Genomic DNA, 25,694 nt, shown 5'->3' on the forward strand with positions numbered 1-25,694 from the left:
CCCCCGCGCGACACCGGGCAATCGGTCTTCCGTACGCCACATTTCCCACGTCCGCCCGCCCGTCGGACGGGGATTCGGCGCTGGGCTCTTCCCTCTTCGCTCGCCGCTACTGAGGGAATCCTAGATAGTTTATTTTCCTCCGCTTAGTAATATGCTTAAATTCAGCAGGTTGTCTCGTCTGATCTGAGGTCGAATGTGGCCCCGACTCTGGGGAGAGGTGCGAGGGACGTGGCTCCCGGAGGAGGCTCACGGACTCTGGCATCGGGTACCCCGAGGCGGAGGAGGAGGGTCCACCGACGTGACCCGCCGGCTCCCCTCAAAAATGAGCGTCATGCGCGAATGAAGCGAAAGACGCGAATGACGCGAATAGTCCAAAATGATCAAGCGGCGCGATACACGCGTCTCACGCGATTGTATTCGCGTCTATCGCGTCTGGTGTGAACGCCGCATAAGATTCACTGTCTTACTTCATGAACCAGCCTTAGTTTGCTGTATTTTGCTAAATTATAAAGTAAATCTAGGGAATCTAACTTTCGTTATTTTCCTTAATTTAGTTGTTCAGAGTTTAGGTATTTAAAAAAAGTGTAGGAAATAATTGATTAATTCAACATTAGCTTCCATAATTAAAAATAAACTAGAGCGGAGTGTTAAAGTCAGCTAAGTAGCTAGCATGGTAGCGACCTGTCAATCACAAAGTAGCCCTGCCTGAATGACACCTTGTTTTATGGTCTATTTGACTCTAAATTAAACATAATAAATGAACATCATGCTGTATTGAAGAAGACTTAAATATTGAGACCATCAACTCATGTTTACAATGTTTACTGAGATAATAAATCAAGTGAGAAGTAGGGTCTTCTTTTTGCAACCAGTGGAGTCGCCCCCTGATGGCCAGCACAGGAAATGCAAGTTTAAGGCACTTCAGCATGGACTTCACTTCTAAGAACCGGAGGATGCAGCCTGATTAAGAGTCATCAATTTGAAATAAATGGTTTTGTTCGATTCCGCCACAGCCTGAATTGTTTGTGTCACTGTGACACAGTGGAGCACCTCACTAGAAACCTCGGAGAGCACCTCATTATTGGATTCAGTCGTTGGAAAGTGACCAGACCGAAGCAGGAGTTGTATGCATGATAACACGAAAACGACAGCTTTGATTACACTGGTGATGTGGAAAGGTCGCTTCCAGCAGCGGCAGGACTCGGCAGGTATTTCACTACAAGAATAATACATGAAGGAAAGTTGCTTTGTCATTTTTCTGGCAGCTGCATGTTTAATTGAAGAAAGTGTTAAGTATGCAAAAGGAATCACATGTTAGTGGCCTTATGTAATCCAGTTGATGAATGTGCTGCCTGCGACGCTAAACAGGTTATGAGTAATAAGCATTACACTTTGAGAAGAACCATCGCAGTGCTGCAAATTAAGCTCAGGGCCACCTTGTGAGGAGGCACAGATAAAGTATACATTCTCTCCAAACAAAATAGGTCATGCTGTTTCAGCTCCAATTATATGCTAGGGAAAAATAACAAGTCAACTGTAGAGCAGCTGTGTACAGAGCAGACGACGATAATTAAAAATTAACAAATTCCATAATTGACATTTTCCACAGCCATTCGACATCTTTGCTGCAAACTGAATTTGTGTAAAAGGGATGCATTTCAGAGTGTTGGCAGAAATGTAATGTATGTAGAGGGGCCTTTCAATGTTTGTAAGATTGTGCGTGTGTAAAAAAGTAGGTCATCTGTTGGGAACTGACACATCCCCCTGCAAACAGATATTTGAAAATCTCAGAGTGTAGAGAAGGGAGCCACAAGCAATCTGAAAACAACAACAACAACAACAACAACAACAACAACAAATGAGTGCACAAATCGTTGGGACGGAGATGAAACTTATTTGGCGTCTCTTTGTATGCCATTACAATCCCATGAATGAAGAAAACAGCAGATTACACAGGATGCAGGTTTCCCTGGTTTTGGGGTGAGAGCTAAAAGTGTTTCCCTGCTGCTTCCTCATGTGGTATCACGGATCTATATTTAGACACATGCGGTGGACATAATGAAGATTCACACAGGTTATGTCTTCAAATCGATGTATTGGCAACCTGCACTTCCCCTGTGTAACAAACAGTGTTGTCCATCTCCTGTGTAATTTTGCCTTGGGATAAACCATGATATATCCTTAAATATCCTAAACGTTGACACTTTTTTTTTTCTGAACGACATCCTGAGGACATTTGGTGACCAGATGCTACCACTGAAATGATGCAGCAGACAATATGTAAAGCTTCCTTGATGAGGAAACAATGTTTAAAAAAGCTGGACTGAGCTGAGGGGGCAGATAAGAGTCCTTCTTGAGACAGAGGATGATGTTAAGAGGGCAGACAGGAATCTACTTTCAGCAACAGTAAAAAAAAAAAAGAAAGAAAGAAAGAGATGAACTTGTTAATAATCAAGACAAGTGGAGAAACCCCTTTTCCACCAAAGCAGTTCCAGTGCTGGTGCTGGGTAACAACTGGTTCAACCTGAGAACCAGTTTGCTTTTCCATAGCTCGGGGTGCTAAGGGGAGCCACGTCGCCACGTCATTACGTCATTGTATACATCAGTTACGTCGCCGCTTTCCCATAAAACAGAAAAAAATAAAAGAAGAAGAAACAACAAAAACAACAAAGGATGACTTTGTGTTTGTACAGCTGCTGCTTCTGGCTTTACGGTGCTTCATTGGGATCAGAAAACGGCAGATCCAACATGTTTGTGTTGCTCGACAAGTTTTGAAATGACCACGATTACGTTCTTGGAGACGGGTAATAACCTAATAACGTTTTGACTCTTACTTACACTGAATGTGAGATGGTAATGTTAGGCTTTGTTATGAGCTAACTAGCGGTAGAGCACAGCTATCTCACAATTTCACCGTCAAATGTTCAAGGGTTCAGACTTTTTCCTGGACTTCAGCTGAAGATCATATCACTAGGAGACAGTTTGTCTCCTCCACACACAACTGTTGCTTTGCTGCATCCATGATTTCTCGGCGGCGGTTATTTAAAAATGGCACCTCGCGCAGTGTTTTTATTGTCCTTGGTATTAACAACACTGCTCCCTTCCGCTGACGTAAGCAGTTCTTTCGTCTAGCCCAGCAAAGAAGCGGTGCTACTCTGGTACTGATTTTTCTGGCCCAGAGCCAGTTCTTTGTCAGTGGAAACAGAAAAAACGGTTCCAAATTAAGCACCGAACCAGCACTGGAACTGCTTTGGTGGAAAAGGGGTACACAGAGAGGACAGGAGCCCATGTCCACAAGGAACCAGCAGGGGCCACTGTTTATACAGGTGGTTGTGGCTGGTGGTGACTGAACCAACAGAATCATATCTACCTTCATGTGGATTATACTTCGAGGGCAGAATGCTCGGATCAACACAGTGTCACTCAGTTGACCAGAACATTTTTCATTAACCCAAATTAAATCACTTGTTTTCACAAGGAGAGGTTTGAATGCTTCAAAATCAACACATTTAAATGTGTTACCAACATTGTCAGAATATACGTACAGCATTACATAGAAGCAAGTTATTGTCACATGACTCGGAGTGAACGCGGGGAGGTCATCCAACTGTCACCCAGCATGCCACTGTATCATACTGACCACATTTAAAGCTGCAGAATAATCTCAGTGCTGCAGGATACATCTGCATCTCTTCACTACAGGCTGGTGAGGGAGAGGTTGAAAACAAGGAAATAAACAAACGGCTCAGACGTTTTAGATTGCCGGGGCTCAGTGAACTGCAATGACAGGTATCGATCCGGCCGGTTATTTACCAGCCATGCTGTTCGTCTCAGAGGGGGCCAGAGGAGAAGAGGGTGGCAGGGCCTATTATTTATGAGCGGTTATGTGACAAACACTTCTGATGTACTGAGGGGTTACCACTGACTGAATGAACTGGCCAATCAACAAACACAACAAATACAATACAGGCAACACAGTTATTCCTACCAACATGTTGATGCCCTACCAAAGACCAAAAGAAGTGGACGTAGTCATCGTGCTGTCACCCATTGGTTTGTGGGCTACGGTTTAGAAGCCAGTCAGTTCAAAAATCTTACTGGATCCGGATCCTTTTGGTTTCTGGTGTGAAGCTTTTAACACAGTGGGCTTTATAATTTAAGGTCAACTCTACAGCTGAGTGTTAAAGTCATCTTAGTAGTGAATTACGTTGGTAGCGACGGTAGTGAGGCTGTGGTACCTGACCTGTCAATCACAAGATAGCCCCGTCCTAAATCATCGCCTGCTTTATGGTCTATTAGACTCTAAATGGACCATAATTGACAATAAATATCATACTGTAATGAAGAAGACTTGAAACTAGAGATTGAGACAATAAACTCAATGTTTACTGAGATAATACATCTACTTAGAAGTAGGGTTTCTTTTTGTGCTCATGTTAAATGGAAAATAGAATAGCATCAGCATATGAAAGATATTAAAACAGGCTAAAAAAAAAAGGACCGCTCTGCTAGCCGACTGGCCAAGTGATAAAATATTATTAAACAGTGCTTAGAGAATGTGGGTGAAACTCTACATTTGGTTTGGTTTGATGTTATTTGATAACAGCTAATAAATAAATGATTTGCGTTGGGGCAAGTAAAAACATTAATGTGGAACCCTGTTATACACTAATGTTGAATGCTAGGGATTATCATCCTGGGCGAAGTCTTACTACTCGGGGAAAATACCTTTTGGAAGCTTGGAGTTTTAGCATGTGTGTGTTTACGGTTAAATGTTTAGAATCACTGCAGATTTAGTGTTAAATCTCTCGATGGGTTGTATTTGTTTCTATTCATATCTCTTTCTGCCTCTGTCTCACCAGAGAATTATTCATGTTAGTGTAAAATTATGAGGGGACAACAGTTATTAAGCTGATGTTAGCCATGTGTTAGCAACTTACTGTTCTATTAGCTAAGGCACATGCAAACATGCGACTGCAAATTTGCAAAAAGGTTGCATACTATCAAAATGCTGCTGCATATACATAACACATACATAACCAATACATAACACAAACATAACCCAAGCATAACACATACATAATGTTAACCATACCGAGTGTCAGTATCCCAGTTTTCTCAGCCGTGTCTAAAAGCTGTTGTTGGCTTGGCAGCTTATTCAAATTTAGAGCTGGGTTCTCCACCATGTTGGTAGTGCATTGCACCACATGGCACCGTTCTTCTGTTTGCTAACAGACGGAAGCAACAAGGAGCCACCTTCACACAACACAAAGGCAACGTGTGTTTAGCAACCCAAATAGTCCTGTGAGAAACCCTGTCAATAATCCAGCACATTTGTCGGCCTAGCCTCTCTGTACTTCTCTAACTTGTAAAATAGCTGGTATTTAAGGAGTTACTTGTGGTCAGCTTATGATATTACATGATTTAAAAAGCTAACTTGTAGAGTCTTCTTGGGACCCCCTTGTCAAAACATCTTGAGCACTACAACTGGTCAAATACTCCACAGTGTTCCTTTATTTTCCAGCTGTCGGGTTTCAAATTATTCACCACTAAATTCAGTGAATTCTGCAGTCCACACTATGGGTTTGTCATTAACATGAGTGAATAATTAAAAATGCTTAATTAATTAGTAATCCTTTATACATTTAGAGTTTTTTATAAAAAGCTTTCTATAAATGCCCTTTAATTCCACATGTCTGACATACGACACTATCTGACCATAGACATAAAGACAAAAAAAGAAGAACTAATTAATTTCAAACAATTATTTCTATATTTGCAGAGGCCTTTAACACAATGCCCATATCTCTGACCATTAATCACTTAAACGTAGTAGTGCCGTTGTAGTATTTATCAACGCTGAGCCCGTTACCCGTAATGGGCCTAATCTTTTCTTGTTGTCGCTGTCGGCTATATTTGCATTTGAGATGTGTTACCGTCCAGTAGCAGCTACTGGAAGGAAGCCATCTGATGTGTTGGCATGAGACGGTGAAACATAAGAGGCTTTCCTCCACTAACTTCAAGTGGACTGACCTTTTGTCCATGAAACATTCAGTAACCAGAGCCAGTACGGACCGCAATCCAACAACATGGTTGTAGGCTCAGCAGTGCCCATATACAGTCACCTGTATGTGTTCAATGCAAGAGGTATCTGAGTGATCCTGCCACGCAGTCTGACCAGCATTAGTGCTGTAATGACTTCTGACAATAATACAGTGCACACACCACACAGGAATGTATGCATGGTCATTTTCACCTCCCGTTACTCAAGGAAGTTTTACAGAAGGATCAGTTGCATTTATCCGAGGGATCATTTGTGTCCATTCGCGTCACCCAGTCAGGATGCACCAGAGAGGAGGAGGGGCTTTCATCCATGTAGAAACCAACAATGTTTCTTCAATGGGGGCTGAAATAACCACTATTGCTGCTTTGTACATGTTGTGAAGTCCTAGATAAGCTGGGAAACCAAACTGTGTCCTGTCTGAATTTGAGCTGTACTGACTGTTTCTAGCAACACACACGTCCGCTGGTTTACTACAGCAGTATGCGCCCAAAACAAACAATTTTATGATTTAATTGCAATAAATGAATCCAAAGAATGCCGATGTAACTACATAATGGTTTGTTAGGTTTGTCCGCAACACAATAAGCAAACAACTTCTAAAATGCTTGTTTACTGAATTGGAGTTTGGCTAGGCTATGCTGACCCTGTGTAGCTGCTCCGTCAACACTTAAAATAAGGTAGAATAGGTACAGCATCGATGTTTGGTTGGGTCTCTGGAATAATGTGAGGTTCTATCCTAGAGAAGTCTCTGGGAGACCCCGGACCACTACAATATACTTTATTTTGTCTCCATTTCTGATTCTGTAATGACAGGAGGAATCTCAATGCTGGTTAAAAATAAAGAAAACTTAACATGCAACGAGGTTGCATAAAATATTAGCTTGGTATTTGGTTACACACCTTAAGACTGAATATTCTACACTAACATGATTAAGTAGGTTGAAAGGATGTAGTGTGTGATGAGATCTCCAATTCATCATCTTTTACTTAATGTTTACACCAGTCAGATCATGATTTTATGTTCTAATTCTAGTAATTAGACTGGGGCAGTCATTACACTATTAGTGTGGATGTTAGTCTTACAGATTTTCTGCCAAATTTCCTCCCAACTCACTATTGATATTTTGAAAGCTCACAAAGTTCACAGACTGGTTCAAAAACATCAACAACACATTTTCATGCACATCTCGACCTGGTGCCTGTTGCAGCTTTCAGTAAAAAAATATCTATGATGTTTATGTGCATAGAAAATGGTGCCTCCAAGAGGGGTTGTATTTGCTGTTTACAAGAGGAGTCAACTTGAATGACCCACTGCTACTTGAATTCACTCCTCATAACTTATACTGATGTTTTCAAAGATGGTGGAGCCAGTGGAGTTACCTTGACATTTCTTTTAATTAAGGGTTTATGAAATGCAGAAATCACAGCATCATTAACCCTGTTTGAAAACAATACAGGGTATTGTCTGTTTTATAGTCAGTCCCCCAGCAACTGTCCTTGCTGTCCAAGTCAAGCTGAAACGTTATTTCAAGAAAATGTAGCTCAGGTTGAGGTCAGGACTCTGTGCAGGCCAGTCAAGTTCATCCACACCAAACTTTCTCCTCCATGTCTTTATGGACCTTGCTTTGTGCACTGGTGCACAGTCATGTTGGAACAGGAAGGGGTCATCCCCAAACTGTTCCACAAAGTTGGGAGCATGGAATAATCCAACATCTCTTGGTATGCTGAAGCATTCAGAGTTCCTTTCACTGGAACTAAGGGGCCAAGCCCAGCTCCTGAAAAACAACCCTACACCATAATCCTCCTCCACCAAACTTTACACGTGGCACAATGTAGTCAGACAAGTACCGTTGTCCTGGCAACCACCAAACCCAGACTCGTCCATCAGATATCCAGATGGAGAAGCGGGATTCTTCACTCCAGAGAACATCTCCACTGCTCTAGAGTCCAGTGGAGGCGTGCTTTACACCACTGCATCCAACGCTTTGCATTGCACTTGCTGATGTTTGGCTTGGATGCAGCTGATCGCCATGGAAACCCATTCCATGAAGCTCTCTATGCTGTTCTTGAGGTAATCTGAAGGCCACATGAAGTTTGGAGGTCTGTAGCGATTGACTGCAGAAAGTTGGCGACCTCTGTGACCTATGTGCCTCAGCATCCGCTGACCCCGCTCCGTCATTTTACGTGGTCTACCACTTCTTGGCTGAGTTGCTGTCGTTCCCAATCGCTTCCACTTTGTTATAATCCCACTGACAGTTGACTGTGGAATATTTAGGAGCGAGGACATTTCACGACTGGACTTGTTGCACAGGTGGCATCCTATCACAGTACCACGCTGGAATTCACTGAGCTCCTGAGAGCAATCCATTCTTTCACAAATGTTTGTAGAAACAGTCTGCATGCCTAGGTGCTGCTTTTACACACCTGTGGCCATGGAAGTGATTGGAACACCTGATTTCAATTATTTGGATGGGTGAGTGAATACTTTTGGCAATATAGTGTATTTTGGGCTGATTGGTTGATAGATGTCATGATATTATTGGTAGAAAATGGTTGGTACTCGATAGAACATTCATATCAGTTCATATTTTGTTTTTCAAGATAAAACAACATTAAAATAATAAATGAATAAAACATAAGATTTTTATATAAAAATACAAAGAAATCAATATTTTTGTATTTTTTTGGCATGCACTGTGCAAAAGGTGCACCATATGGCTGGTGATATGATCTAAAAGCGTTAAAATGGATTGTATGCATTTTTCATTTCAGCTCGAAACTCTGAAGTCAAATCTGAGATCTGTTTCTAAACACATCATACATGTTAGAAAATAATTGCTGTACGAAAACACTGAACTACTTCGTACTGAATTATGGACTTAAGGCTTAAATATACTTGCTTTGAATTACGCGTATGCGAACGCAAGTCTTGCGTATCCTATGGCAGTTTGGATCGTTGGTTGTGCACATCTTCAGACATTAAAGCTATGCGTCCGCTAGATGCAATACGCATACAGGAGTATGTATGGAGTATGCTTGGAGTGGTGTAGCGCAAGCTTGTGTGGTGATGTGAAATTGGTGGTTAGAAGGCACAAAAATGACAACAATGGCGTAAAGTTTTAATGGTGAAATAGCAGTGGGATAGTCGTGTTTCACAATGTCGTCGCTCAGAGTGGTTGCACTCTTGCAATACCTAGCGACAGATCAGCAGAATTTTAGAAGTCGACATGGAAACAAGTCAGAAACCGATATGTCCGTAGACACCAGAAAATGATGGTTAAACGCTGATGGGGACAGTGCCGACGGCAGATCTTTTCCAACAGTCACGCCTGAGCTGGCTAAGCAATTTTATCAAACACAGGTCCACAGAGACCAATGTCCCACAAAATGTTTTTCACCATTTTTGTGTTTCAGATTTTTTGGGCAGGCCTAAAATCATGGCTTGATGATGCACTAGGCCACCTCTAGCATAGCTTCTCGCTGAACTGTATAAAACTAGAGCACATAGCATCAGTGGTGTAGCAGTGGTGTATTAGCCATCTGGTATACTGGGACAAATCCCAGTGAGCCGTTGTATCGGTGGGCGCCCGTTGGTTTGTGGGCTACGGTTTTGAAGAATCGAATTTGACATTTTGGCCGTTGCCATCTTGGATTTTTTGCAACCAGTGAAGAGCAGTGACAATATTGGATTGCTGAGGCCAATGTGTTTTATATACTATAACTGTACACATTTAATCAATCCTCACCCACAATTGAGCATGCTTTGAAAGCCTTCAGAGGCTCACATTTTCCTGTGGTGTGAAAAACTCAGAAAATATATTTAGGGCCCGAGCGCCGACAACGTCGGGCTGCGAAGCCCTTTTGAAATGCTGTCGTTTATTATTTTTCCCATATCACGGCCTTTTTGGGGGCCTTAGCAAAATAGTTCGCTTACCAAATTTGGTGTGCTAATAGAAAACGGCGAAAATTCAATGATTTTAAAGGTTTCGTAGTTGGCCACAAAAAATTGGCTCGCTAGCGCCACCTAACGCAAAGAAGGATGGCCAGCTCACACCGTAACTCCAATTGACTTGCAATTTTGCACAGACATGCAGAACCGTGTGCTCTACAAAAAATGAAATTATGGCACCAAAGTCCACCTACCAAAATGTTCCGCCATTTTGAATTTTGTGAAAAACACGTTTTTGCTCATTTCTCCTGAACCGTGAATCCGATTATCACCAAAATTGCTGTAGATCATCATTAGACCAAGCTGATCCAAGTGCTATCAACGGCTTTGAAAAATATCGTTGCGTTTAGAAGTTATAAGCCAATGAACATCGGAGGGGCGGGGCTCTAGAAATCAATACACATAACTCCATAATCTCTAACCCAATCATCACGAAACTTGCAGGATATGTTGACATATCTCCCTGGAACATTTCCTGAAAGTTTTATTAAAATTGACCACTCGGGGACGCTACAGTATATCAGCAATTTTAGGCCATTTTTGCCCATTTTAGCTTATTGAGTTCATGCCAAACTCGCTGAGACTGTTCTAGAGGCCTCAACGATGCAAAATCATCGAAAGGTCTTACATAAGTCCAAGGGCGTGGCCAGGACGGCGTCCTGAACATGGACGAATTTCATGCTTTGACCACAAAAATCTAAACTGTTATAACTTCAATGTACATTGTCTGATATGATCAAAACTTTACATATTTGTCAAGAGTACCACCCTGAACACATCTGCACTGCAATATTGACTCATTTTCAGAGCGCCACCTACTGGCAATAGAAAGTGTTAAGTTTTATACTTCAGCGCACTCTTCCTACCAGCATCATCAGATTCATCTCAAACTTGGTCACCATGTACTCAAGTCTTCAATGATGAAAAGTTATCAAAAGGTCTTACATTAGTCAAAGGGCGTGGCCAGGGCATTGCGTTTTGCCAGTGTAAAGGAAGTCATTATAACTTCAGCATACAATGCCCAATCTGCTCGAATCTTGTAGAATGTGTTGACATCTCTCCCTGGAACATATCCTGAAAGTTTTATCAAGATTGACCACTCGGGGGCGCTACAGTTAATCAGCCATTTTAGGCCATTTTACCTATTGTAGGGATTGTATTTTAACAAACTCCTCTTACAGCGTTCATCCGATTGCTGCCAAACTCACTGAGACTGTTCTACAGGCCTCAACGATGCAAAATCATCGAAAGGTCTTACATACGTCAAAGGGCATGGCCAGGACAGCGCCATTAACACGGACAAATTTCATGCTTCGCCACAATACTCTAAACTGTTATAACTTCAGTGTCCAACATCCAATCTGGTTCAAACTTCTCACGTTTGATGAGAGTCCCACCCTGAACACGTGTGCACTGCAATATTGACATGAGTTCAGAGCGCCACCTGATGGTACCTGGAAATATCATGTTTTTACACTTTTACCGCTCCTTTTAAGAGATTGAACACCTTTAACTTTGACGTACATGCACGAAACTTTGTAGGTACATTTTCATGCAGTGTATTTCAACGACCTGCTTCTACAGCATTGATCCGATTCCTACCAAACTTTGCGAGCCTGTTCTAGAGTCCTCAACGATGAAAAATCATCAAAAGGTCTTACATAAGTCAAAGGGCGTGGCCAGGACATCGCCACGAATGCGGGCGAATTTCATGCTTCACCACAATACTCTAAACTGATAACTTCAGTGTCCATTGTCTGATCTGATTGAACACCTTTAACTTTGACGTACCTGCATGAAACTTTGTAGGTACATAGAACATGTAGAGATGTACAAAAAAGCCTCTTGGACCCATGCCCTAAACCCAACAGGAAGTCAGCCATTTTACATTTAATGTGAAATTTTAAGCTATTTTTCGCCTCTTTCATGCAGTATATTTTAACGAACTCCTCCTAGACCGTTTATCCGATTCCTACCAAACTTTATGAGCCTGTTCTAGAGGCATCAATGATTAAAAATCATCGAAAGGTCTTACATAAGTCAAAGGGCGTGGCCAGGACAAGGCCACAAACATGGACGAATTTCATGCTTCACAACACTCTAGACTGTTATAACTTCAGTGTCCATTGTCCGATCTGGTTCAAACTTCTCACGTTTGCTGAGAGTCCCATCCTGAACACGTCTGCACTGCAATATTGACTTACAATCACAGTGCCACCTATTGGCGAAATGAAACGTCACGTTTTTACACTCGTATACGGTCACAGTGTCGTGGAACTTTGCACCCCAGTTGAGCGTGACTACTTCAATCATCTGACACAGTGATGGACGGCACGATTCAGGCAAGGGACGACCGCCGATGTGGCGGTGGCATACGCGCGCCGTGGCGGTGGCCGGGGACGACCCGCCCCGTGGCGGTGGCAAGGCCAGGCGTTCCGACACGTCAGGCGGTCGTAGCACTAACCGAGTTACGTGCCATGCGAGGGACCGTTCATCACTGCTCGTTATTTTTGCTTTTCCACAAAGGTTCTCTGTTTTACCAAAGATATGGTTCCGGACATGACAGGAAGGATCCCGAGTATTGTGGCAGCAAATCTGACTGTTAAGACGATCATATTGCATACTGGGATGAATTAAATTGTTAGCAGCAATCTGAAATGCCCAGTCAGAAGAGATGTTTAGAGATTTAGCAGGTTTCTGGCTCTGAACACATGGCTTTCCACTGCATGCGATGTCTTCTCAGTGCACTTTATTGACAATTTACATTTGTTCTTGGACCGCAGTCATCTTTTTAAGGGAGATGGACTTTGCCTCAATAGGTCAGGTGAAAAACTGTTCACCTCCAACCTATCTGTGCCCAGTGTCACCCATCTGTTTCCTCTGTCAAGGACAAGAGACAAAAGGAATCAAAACAAAAAGGAGACATATCTTTCTCCATGCATCACCAATCTGTTTTCTCTGCCAAGGACAAGACACAAGAGGAATCATTAAAGGTACCCTGCTTATTACTCCAGCATTTCTATGGGGCCATGTTTGTTTGAGTGGCTCTTTGGTTTGTTTGTTCATGTGCATGCACACGAGGATGCACGGGCACGCAGGTGCAATTCTCTGGTGTAAATCCACCTCGAAACACATCAATGCTAGAAACTACACATTAATGTAAACAATACAGGTTTAAACATTTAAAAATAATTTGCAAAAGTTGATTCAGAGAAAATACATTTAACACATTTGTCAGGCAAGTAAGAAAGTGTCTTGGTGAGTAACATTAAAAGTAACTTTGCTGACTTTATATCACTTAATCTTTAAACATTTCATACATTCAACTTCCCATGTCAAAAACATGACCTCCCCGGTTCCATTTGAATGCAGCTTAAATTACAGTATGTGTGTATAAACATGTGAACAGCACACAGCAAACACTCTCATTGTTCAATATTTATATATTTATATATATATAAGTATGAATGCAGAGTTATTTGCTTCACTTGTGCTAACAGTTCATTTTGGGTAAAAAAATTACCATATGAGATTAAATTCTGAAGATCGTACAAAGTGTGTTACATTGTGCTTCTTTGTATAACCATGATTTCTTGAACAGCATGAGAAGAAATCTAATTTTTCTGAGAGGGCAGAGCAGCTCACAGGTGCAATTGGAGTATTCATACTTAGATATGAGTGGGTGTGCTTTTTGAAAAGCATGATTCATTTTGTTTTTAAATGTGCTGTGGAGACAATAGCACTGTCTGACAAACTTCATGACATATGTTTTAATTATATTTTCAGGTTAATTACTTGCACCTTTGACTCAAATTGCATGCACGCACGCACACACACAAACACAAACACACACAGACACACACACACACACACACACACACACACACACACACACACACACACACACACACACACACACACACACTTTTCTGAAAGCTCTACTTAACATTCATTTGGCAGAAATTGCTCCACAGAAATAGAAATCATGATTTTGTCCTTAAACACGGTGGCACTTGAATAGCAACAAATGTGTTGAGGGTGCACAGAATTGAAGGCCGCTTTCCTGATGTTGTATTAACAGTTTATGTTTTAGTAAAAATAGAAAGCAGCTGTGAGGAATTCTATACAAGTATTTATTTCATTTTCGTGTAGCCGGAGGGAAATTCTCTAAATAAGACTGAAGAGAAAACACAAAAATACGTGGAAGAGGTTTGAACGTAATGGTTCGATGGGGCTGTGAAAGGAAAGAAAATGTATTTGGATCAGAGCAAGATATCAATTTCTGTTGTATCAATCACTGATCTGCACCAATTTCACATTCGTCTATCAATTCATAGTTTCGAATAACCGTTATGTTTGTTTGGTGTAGAACAAAGTGCAATTTGTTTGAAAGTGCATCTACACAGAGAGAAAAAATCACAGGGCTGCAGATAACATGTCTTTATCTTGTCTAAGCCCTGGGCTCTCACTTTGTAGTTATACATGGTAACCCTGCACCGAGCCAAGAATTCTCTCTGGTAATCTGCACTCAGTCAGCTTGCTTTTTTAAGAGCTGCTCATAGTTCACAGAGTGTAGGGCAGCTGGGGTCATTCACCTGAGGAGAAGGCACCACGTATGATGTAAACATAGCAAGTGTTTTACACCTGATCGTCTGTCCAGACTTAAATGTAAAAGCCTCTCATGCAAATGAAAACTTTAAAAGAACAGCTCTTTTACTGTAATACCCAGAAACTGCAGAATAGGGAACATCTCAGAGTATTATGTGTGGTTGAGTTTCCACGTAGACAAACAAAAACAGGTGGTCAATGCCAAATCTTTTGTTTTTGTGGAGTCTAAATGTTGCATTTAACCTCTGGGGCGTTCCCTCGACATACAGTAATACTGACCTGTATTGATAATGAAAATTAAACACAACTTGTTCACAACTACTTTTTTGCATATATTGTTAAATAGGTGCATAAAATGGCAGATTTAAAGAGTTAAAACGTTTTTATTTTATTTTATCTTAGCTTTATTTATTTGCTGTTGTTTTATAATTTGAACTTCATATATTCATTTTAACTCTATATATAATCATATAAATAATCATATATTTGTTCATATATAAATATATGTTCTTGCCTTTATATCTACTATCATCGTTAAGCAACTGAAGTGAATTTCCAAATGAATTTTTTTTTACAAAATGAAACATAATGAAACAGCCAGTTTTTGGGGTATTTTTAAATCAGCATAGTCATTTCCCCCTTTTTGGCTAATATTTGTTTTTCTCCTTGTGGTGACGAGAGATGCATAGTGTATAAGCCTTTTGGGGGGATTTTTATTATAACTTGTGCGTAAAAATAAAATAATATTCATAAAAAATCTCTAGTAATGTTTACAGACACGTGTTGGTATCTGCATTCAGTTTGAGGTGCTGTTTTGCTTTTCCAAACACAATGTCACACAACTAAAAATGGTCTTTTGGACACATCCTGATGGCACCATATGCAAATGTTCATGTGCAGGTCAAAAGGCAAAGTGGCAAGGACTGGAAGGCAGAGGAATGTCAGATATTTAAACATGCTTGACAGTTGAAACCATCGTTGACCTTCGAGGGGGCTTTAACTGGCTGCAGGGATTGAGCAGTTCAAAAATAATCCTACCCTGTCAAACGTCACTCAAGCTCAGCAATAACACAAGTCATCATCCAGCTTAGCTTTCCTCCAATTTCAGGGGAGACGGGGAGACTCGTGGAAATTGGTATTAAACGGCAACCATGAAATCTGTTAATTTTTTTGGACTACAATAGAGATCAAACACTCCTGGATTTGGGTAATTAGGCGCCCTTGGAGCCTGTTGATTACACCTTCACTTTACGTGTTGGTAAGGACACGGTGGAGGATTGGGAGCTGGGTGCCAGTAGCTGACATGGGGTGAGGAGGGGGGGGAGGACAGGCGAGCTAATCAGAACAAGTCTAGATCATAGAACTTCCTCCAAGGACTTCATCTTGGACTTCTAATGACACTGACCTTCTATGAATACCCTCAATTATGTGGTTATGATCTCTTGAATAAAGTCCTCAATCAAAGTCACAGACCCCCTACTGAGAAAGTCTTTGGTATTATATCAAATCAACATTAACTCTAAGTGGCTGGGGATGGACAGATATGTAAATAGTTCCTTTAATTGACTATCTTTTGGTTTATTTACACAGCATTGCATTAATAGAGGCACAGCCCACTTCTTTTAAGTCGATTTAACACCCTCCGTAAGGGGTTATGAACATGTCACGACATCGGGTCAAGCACAGCAGTGATCATAAAGGCAAAGTTGGCAGATTTAGCTTACAGTCTAATCTTGCTTTTATAGTGTCTGGTTTATTTTGGCATTAAAGAGCTGCTATACTTAACTGGACACAGATGAACAAAAAGTCAGATTAGAGCCAAGGTTTCAATACAGAATTTCGGGTCAAACATGATGTGTGCCTCAGAGTCATCATCGAGCTGGATGTGTGCATATGGAGCATTACGTTTCTTGATATCTTTCAAAGCATTCAAATGAAGCACTGGGGGAAGGAGGCACAGAGCCTATTATCCTGCTCCAGTATATCCTTGGGAAAGAAAGACAAATATATACAGAGCTTACACACTATATCTGTAAAATTAGTGATTTGCTTTTATCTGAAATCAAAGAGATGCTCACAAATCTATTAAACGCCACCTTTTGTTTTTTAATAATGCATCATACTGGGACCAAAGCCAGCTTTTCAAGCAAAATGTAGACTTTTGTTCAGTACAAATATAATTAGACTTATTTTTAAGATACTCTCTGCAATGTTGAAGCTAATTTGTATTTAGTAAAGTATAGTCCTTGATGAGCTATTCCCAGAGGCTGGGAGGCCCAGTTTGTATTTTGAACCAGCATAAAATCCTTGAATTAAAGAAAACTCAAGGGCCTTGCACTTTCCAGAGATTGTCGAGGGCTGGATGTATTGAGATTAGAATAGCTGCCTCTGTGGCATTCACTACCCTGTTCTAAAGGATGACAGTATTTTGTAATTCTTCTCAGTCATGTACAGTTCTATAAAAAGGTCCAAAGTTTTGCAATGCTTTTGCAGGCATGAGGCCAGGCCGAATACAGCCATAGCGCTCTTGTCAAGATGACATGTAATGCTTTTTTTAAATCAATAGACGTTTTGTGCAGTCTACGACATTGTGTAACAACAGACTCTTAAAATATTAAAAACAAATGTTTGAAAATGTCAAGTTGTTAGCTGATGTAATGTTAGCTCCACGACTCATTGAAAATGCTGTCTCAAGAAGAGGTCTTGATCATGCACCTGATACAGTAATATCATGGTGATGTCTTGGTGATCCATGTATGAATCAGACCGAAGTCTCAACTGGTCCCACAAACCGCCGCTTACAACCGATGCGGTGACTTAGACCGTAATAAGAACCGGTCCCATCCGCCATATTGTTAGGTTTAAATGCAGTAAATGAAATGGTGAAAATGTTCTGGGACTGTAGTAAAAAAAAAAAAAAACTCAAAAAACAGAATATAATACAGCTCTTAAATGAAATAAATGGGTTTTGTTTTGACAGGTAATATTACTGCAAAATCAATTAGTTGTTGGATTTAAAAATATTTTGTTTATTAAAACAAAAGTATTTTTTTTGCAACTACATAAACTGATGGAATAATTATTCAAATACTCGACAGCATCAGCCCTTCACAAATACACTATTTATACATACATAGTAGCAGAAACGTTACGGCGTCTGCTCTGTGTGGTCTTGTCTGTCCCTGTCTGTGTTTGTCTGGGTGGTTCATGTTGTGGGCGTGGCTGGTGGACTCCAGCTCCTCCTAAGTCCTCCCAGTCTGACTCAGTCATCCTCACCTGAGGCTCATCACAATCAACTCCTCCAGTTTATCTACTCCAGCTTCCCAACCACTCATCACCAGATCGTCAACTGGTCTAACCAAGTTTGTAGCGTTCCTGGCCTTTTTTGTAACAAGTACTCAAGGCTTGACATTCTTCCTAACACTGTGCTTCTTTCTAGACCCTCTCCCCACTGCGGCCCAGTCTTCCTGCACCGCCTCATACATCGCTATGACGGCTCCTGCTTCCCCACGGGCTACTCCACCACCGGATCCGGTGACCTCCATGGGTGGCATTCCCGCGTCTTATCACATTCACCGCGCCCCGACAGACGGACCATAAATATGTCCACAAACTCAAACGTCCTTTTACCAACTAATGAGAATACTTCCAAAAGTTTGCGATCTCCGTTTACATGCTCCTTGCGCTATCCTTTCTCACCTCTCTCTTCCCTCTCACGTCTTCCCGCCCCTCCTCCTTAAGCCCCGCCCCTCCGGCCTCTTCCTTACCTGTGGCCAATCACAACAGTTGCATGCAGTGAATCAGATTACACTAACAAGAATAAAGGTGCAGTCTCTATTTTTCCACAGTTTACCTTACTGTTACAAACATTTACAATAATTTACTCATTTATGATTAATTTGTCTTCATCTCTGACCATTTTTACTCTTTATTAAACCAAATTACTTTTAGTTTAGCTATCTTATGGATTTATTACTGCACTTATTTAGGAACTAATTTATGTGAATCCCTGCTTTCTACACCCGGGCTACATATTATTATTTATTGTATTTAATTTTACAAGTTTTTTCAGGGATGGTCTACAAGAGACATTTTTTTCAATTTAATAAAAAATATTTGCACAATAATGACAGCCAAGTGGTGCCGTTTAAAAAAAAATGTAATTGTTTAACAACTGATTTGTTCACATAGGCCTCACATCGACCTAACCCTAACCTAACACAGACTACTTAATCTCATTTGTTTTTATTGTGTTAATAAAGAAAATATGTATTTCAATTTTGCCTTGGTCTTTTTAGTTTGTTTAGAGAAAAACAGAAAAGAAATCAAGGTTTAAATAGAAAATTGGGCATTAGTTTTTATTTTTAGGCCAAATCGTCCAGCCCTACAATGCACAGTGGGTAGACACGTACAGTACACGTGAATATAAGCTGCTGTTTAGGAGACAAATGAAATCAGATGGTGTAAAGCCCCGACAGAGACGATCTTTCAAATATTCATAAAGGTTAAAACAACAGTTTATTCTGTGCATTTCAATGGAAGATGGCAAGCAGCTCCCCGTTGCATCGCCATCTAATGCTGCACATGTATATGCATACTGTACACACACCCAAGTGAGCATGAGTAAAAGCCATCCTGACAAACATTATCATACATACACATACATACTCTTCTATTTTATCAAATTAATATAACATGGCTGAGATGTGACAAAAAAAGAATTACTTGGTCAAACAGCAGCTTGACAACACCAGGTTTGTCAGGCCGGCTCAAACTAAAGAGATGAGGGCAGATTGATGAAGTGATTTAACAAACATGCTCGATGTTCAATCAAAGCTCTGTTTTAACCTTTTGATTCCGCATTGGCCCTCAATTCAAAGAAATTGAGTTGCGACTAAAAGGAGTGGCCATAGTTAGTTTCCTTCCCATGGTCTCTGGGCTCAGTCTTTGAGATAGGGGAGCTCAAAGATCCCTGAGCGGTTTGAAGAAAGACCGCTATGCTTTCGTTTTGACAGGAGCAGGTTAAGGTGGTTCAAGCACCCAATCAGGACGCCTCACAGACTCCTCCCTGTGGAGGTATTCCAGGGATATCTAATTGGGAAGGAGCCTCAGGGCGAACCTAGAACACGCTGGAGGGATTAAATATCCCAGCTAACCCGGGAACGCCTCAGGATTCTCCAGGAGGAGCTTGGAGACATGCCTGGGGAGATGGACGCTTTGACTCGTCTGCTTAGTCCAATGCCACCATTCCATAGTATCAAAAGTGATGGACGAAAGGTTGGGCTGACTGTTGCCTCAGTCTCATATATATATATATATATATATATATATATATATATTCTATTACAATATAATATATAACAATTGGAAATTATGGGAACGATGGTTACGAGTATGATGTATGTGTGATGAGGAGCATTCTTACCTTTGGTGGAACAGCTGGTCCAGCGGTGTAGGGAACCAAGCTTGGTGGTACATCTGTGATGTAGGTCTTTCTTGGGCCTGGAGGTTGGTATGCTTGGGTGGGGGCTGGCTCAGGTCTCCTGGAGCCTAAGCCACCTACTTGGGGTACTCCTGGTTGGTGCTGTTCTTGATATCCACCCTGAGCCATCTGGGAGAAGCCAGGCTGTGGTGGTCCATAGGCAAAGTCCGGACCTTTGGGCTGGGCAGGCATGTACTGCACCTGCGCAGGGCTGCGAATGGGCTGCTGGCCAAAATGGTGGCCAACCGGTGCTTGATGCTGGGGCCCAGGCTGGGCCGACCTCACCTGGACATTGAAGGTGGGCTGGCTTGGGGTTGAGGCTGTAGCGTAGGAGGCTGGGACCGGCTGAGGAGTTGTGTGGCTTTGAGGCTTAGCCACCGGGCTGGCAGAAGAAGGGGGGGTGGACGAGACTCCCCCAGGAGCCTGAGGTTTGGGCGTAGACTTCTTGGTGGCAGTCAGAGGCGGCTGGGTTGGAATGACCATACGTTTGTATCCAGTCACTGGAGCGCTGGGGGTGGAGGCTGCCGAGGATGAAGAGTTCTGAAAACCAGCAGAACGGGGGACCAGGTTAAACAAACCACCACATAACTAAAATTCAAACAACATACATACAAAATGCTAATGTCAGGACATCAACATGCAAAAGATGAGAATACAAATATTTTACTTTGTTCATCATCTTATGTTAGCATGCTAACATTAAAATAGAGCATTTAATTAAATACAGTACAGTATAGTACAGCATAGGCTGAGGTTTGCAGGTATTTGGTGAGAACTAATAATTTCAGTTAATGTGGTCATGTAATAAAATTCATGACAATCACATTCATGAATGTCAATTTAGTAGTGCTAGATTAAGATTCGAGGATTACTTAAATTGATAGCACTGATGAATATGCTGCTAGCATTACTACAAAAAACAAACTTGTAACTGGCAAGAAACCATAACAGGACAAACTGAGTTGTATTCAACAGCTATTTACTGATACTGTGGTTTACGCTCAAATAGTTATCCGCCCTGCCTTCCCGGAGTCAATTACAAGGCTACCTCGACAGCAGAGGCTCCACACCACAGCGGCCACCCATAATCTATGGCTAATAAAACAGGAGGGGAAGGGATAAATTGTTTGGTAGAGGACGCCATGACAGCAGATTGGCAATGGCACATGACACTTGTGCTGACTCCAGCTCCTTGGACAGGAAAGACGTTAAATCACTGAGATTTGTGGCGCTGGTGTTCCTGGGAAGAGACGGCCGTAAAGCAGCGACGCAAGAATCCACTGCAGGGATTCTCCACGTCTCAACAACTGTGGCCTTTTATCTGATGTCCAGCAGGTCACCTCCGATGCACACGGCAAACCATAATGAAATACAGCAGTGAACTCCGAAATAAGAACATTTCGCTCAGATGTCAGAGGCTTCTGCCCCGAGTGTCTCTCATGTAAGTAATAATTGTTTTTCACTACCACTACATATCGGTGCCAGGCGTTCAGCCAGTCTAAAAAGGGCTCTATCATTAACCTTGGATGGCCTTATTAGGTTATTGCCTGGAGCCAAAATTCAGAGTCAATTACTAAATTTGCAGCACTAGGGGAACAAAAATGAACACTTGTAGTCTTTAGACCATTTGCAACTCAGTTTGATGAGATGTCTTCTAAATTGGGGCAGAGCAACAATTCCAATCGATTTCCCTTAAAAGTTGATCAAAGCCTGCTGCACAGCGATGCCCCATATTGCCATGTTTTGCTGCACTGCTACACGATGCTGTAATTCCTTCCTCGAATTGAATAAGACACACATGCGTTGTAAAAATATGTAGTAAAATTCAAGTCTGAGCCCAATAATGTCTTGAGATAAAATTGATTAAAAAAAAAGAAAAGTTTGGTTAAAAGAGGTGCATGCGTCTACTTTGTCTAAATCCCATCTAATCTAAGTCAGAGGGGAGCCCCTAAGGAACCATTAACAGCTCCAGAAAACATTTTCTGCTCTCACTCTGATTTCTGTCTCAGTGATTAGCGCTGATGTTTATTTAAAAAGTGTGTCTGTCTGCATATGTATGGAAAAATCTCCACTATGCCCTTTAGGAAGTGAAATTACTTAATTTAAATGTTTCATGGGTTTTAAATACTCTAGATTATTAATTTATCTTTAAGGCCTTAGAACCTACAGTAGCATTTAGTTAGCGGAGCACTGGAAATGCAAATTGGCCCCCTCAAAATAATTACACTGTCATGGTACATTTTCCACAAATTACATTAAGAGAATGGATTGGCGCCTTTCTGAGGGTGATGAAACTAATCAAATTCATACAACCTGAACCAAGATGTCTGTGGACTGGATAAGATTTTCATATTGAATAAGTTATCATTTTAGCTGATGCCTGGCTTCAACATGTCAAGTAGCGGTCTGGGATCAATTGGCAGGACATGCACAATATGTATCAATTAATAGATGGATATACTGCAGAAGCATATTGCTTTCATCACGACTAACACATATTTGCTTGGTTTCTTGTTGTTATGTGAATTTCTTTTACAATATTTGAGCATTTTCACCAAATACGGTATTTTTTGTTATTAGGACACATTTTCTTGTGATATTTTATTTTTTGATAATCATTTTCACTGCAGTAGGTAAAGTAGGATTAAATAGAAATAATTATTTTGAGAATACAGGATAAGCGGTAGACAATGGATGGATGGATGGAAGTTAAATGCAATAATCCGTTTCCAATGGTTTGGTTTTGTCTCCACACACACATTAGAAATATGTAATTTAATACCTAATTTGGTTCGTTTTACATTTTGTGAGCGATTTGGACACAATTTTGTTCATGAGCGATAATGCCATGATATCATCAATAAATTCCACTGAAGGTAGATAAGAGAAATGATTGGATTTTTGCAGAATACTGTTTTTAAACAATCTAATGATGACATGGCTTGTTTAAAATCAGGTTACAAGTCCGACATCAGATTCAGCCTCATGCTGTGCTGCTGTCTCTGACACCCCCACCACACACACAACATGCACAGTTTTTAAAAAAGTTTCCCCTAACGCCTTCAGAAAAGTTAACCCTCACTCTACACTGTAATTCAGACTGACTTTGCAAACAACTTAAGTGTGAAATTTCACAGAGACTCTCAAGAAAGGCTTTTGACACATTAAAAAAGATTAGGAGAGACTATACAAGCCTTAGGGGGCTGAGTAAAACTGTTAACTTTGCATTTCAAACCACAAGGGTGGGGGAGGGGGCGGGGGGTATTTTTTTTTTAAGGAAGCTTGGGGAAAACCCCTAAAGAGGGAGAAGTTCTGCATCTTTTCACACTATTTTTCTCTCAACTTCACCCTGCTCCTTAGTCACAAAAGCGGAGGCTCTCCTCTGTTGGCTCCGCTGTCCATTTGCATCCGTCTATTTCGGCAGGTTTGCACTTTGACCGTGGGAAGAATTCACATTCGACACTAAAGCCTCCACCGATCCATCCCTCCGCTTTGAGTCGGCTTGTCTCGCCAAAATCGGGCACAATAGTCACATTTAACAATCCGTCAGCCTCAATGTAGTCATGCAATTGAGGGTATCAATTTTCTTCCTAAAATAGTTCAAGATAAGACACATTAAATATGATTAAACAATGTCTCTGTGGAACGTGGCGAGACCTCTAGCTGTTTTGAACTATCTCTCATTCGTGCAGATAAAGTGTGTTCTACACATATTGGGAACTTTTCGCTCTGCCTATCTCATATCAGCATATCTGGTTCTTTTTTCTTTCTTTTTTGCTCCTTCAAGTGATGGTTGCATGACAACCGTTTCACCAGAGAATATTTCAACACTGATTTCACCCACGTAATATAAATGAGGATGCATGTTGACTGTAACTGTGGTCACATTCTCTTTTAGGGAAGTGGTGCTTTTATTTTATTATTTAATTAATATGCATGCTCCATAATAATGAGGCAACCACTCACAATGGTATTAATAACAGCAGCGTCCCAATGTATTCCTTATGGTGTATTTACAGAAACAGCTCTCACACCTCCTGCTATCTTTAGGTGCTGTTGTATCCACCTATTTTTATCCACATTTTCCCTGAGTGGAAAAGCTGAAAAGTTGAAATATCCAAAAAGTTTTACAAAATTTTTCTCATGCTTGGCTCAGGTTGAAAAGGCAAATTATTGGTTAAACAAAAGTACAATATAGCAAAAGGGCAATATCCCTGCATGGGTGCATCTGGCCCAACCAGAATGTGACCTGAGGGTTGCTTTGGTTCTCCTGCATTTAAATCTGCAAACGTGAAAATATTCACAAAGTGCATCCTCAACTTTAAACAGACTGTAAGAGAATGGGAAATCAGACATTATCTGATGTGTGGAAACAGTTTGTATTCAGGATTACTGCCACTGCTCTGGAAGAAAACTCATGTGGGTTTTGAAGCTGAGATAAAAAATGAAAACATTTCTACAAAATCAGTTAGCAATTCTCCGAGTAGTGTCTCTTGATAACATCACAGCTGTGATAGTTGTGCTGCACAGCTCATCACTTTCACATGCACCGACTAAAGAGTAAACATCGACCCACAATAATGATTTTTCAGTAGATACATATTTCATATTTGCCAATACTGATATCAATACTTGGTCATTTAAGAAAAAGAGATAACAATCTATCGGCCAAGGATGTATAAGTTAAACATACAAACAACGTTGATATGGATCCCTTTAGGTCGTTTTTTTTTTTTTTTTATTGTGGCCAAGATACGAACTTAGCAGGATGTTTTATAACGTAAACATCTTTGCTCGTTTGGTCAAACTATTTGCTTTGATCTACCAGCATCGATACTGACATGAGCTGCTGTATAATGGGCCCGTTTGTTTGCTCTCGCTGCCATCATCACGGTAGTTCATCATGACTGAATAAGTGCATGTGCAACACTCTTACTGTGTCATTTGGATTATCAAAAGATAAGCACTTATGTTACAACAAATTCTCTCTTCACAAAGTTCCTTTCATTCTGTGGTGTACTATACAGAGATTACTGCTGCTTTTAAAACACTGGGGGAGATATGAATATGCAGAATGAGTCAGGAAGCAGTTTTATGCACAGTACATGACACGGACGCTCTTTGGTTTTTACCACCAAGACAAACTGAAGATGATGTAGTTGAACATTAAGTCCATGTTTCAAAATTCAAAGTTATGTAATCCCTTAAAAAAAAAACTGGGTTTCAGAAAAAAAAATTAAATATTTCTAGCATGATGTAACAACATCATATAAAGTAGGGCGTATTACTCACTGATGCAACTTAAAAATCTTTTTTCTGGGCTACAGTGTGAAGAAAAAAAGAAAGTCCCCGACAGTCAGCGATTGTGGCACTTCTGCAGGCGATCTTTACCAAAGAGGGAAATGTGTGTTTTGTAGCGCTCACGCGGCACAAACTAATTGTTTCATTCACCTCCTGCAGAACTACGGGCCAGTCTCCCAGCACACACACCACCCTCCCCCCGACTCTCCCCTGTAATGAGGGGGGGAGGGGGGTTCAGGAGGGGAAACGCTGCCCAGTTTAGAATGTTCATTGCTTACAGTGTGTTGATA

The 25,694-nt window shown here is 41.1% G+C and overlaps 1 protein-coding gene across 6 annotated transcripts in view; it reads right to left on the reverse strand.

Annotated features, from left to right (window-relative positions):
- The window catches only part of lpp (LIM domain containing preferred translocation partner in lipoma), a 163,431-nt gene that overhangs the window by 47,761 nt on the left and 89,976 nt on the right, over positions 1 to 25,694 (reverse strand). For all 6 annotated transcript variants that reach the window (XM_084011284.1, XM_084011280.1, XM_084011279.1 and 3 more), the window contains one exon: positions 20,047 to 20,643. In XM_084011284.1, the coding sequence (XP_083867410.1) occupies positions 20,047 to 20,643 (597 nt within the window). The remainder of the gene's footprint in view (positions 1 to 20,046; positions 20,644 to 25,694) is intronic.

Source organism: Eutrigla gurnardus (assembly GCF_963514095.1).
Source record: "Eutrigla gurnardus genome assembly, chromosome: 6".
In the NCBI taxonomy this organism is placed as follows: Eukaryota; Metazoa; Chordata; class Actinopteri; order Perciformes; family Triglidae; genus Eutrigla; species Eutrigla gurnardus.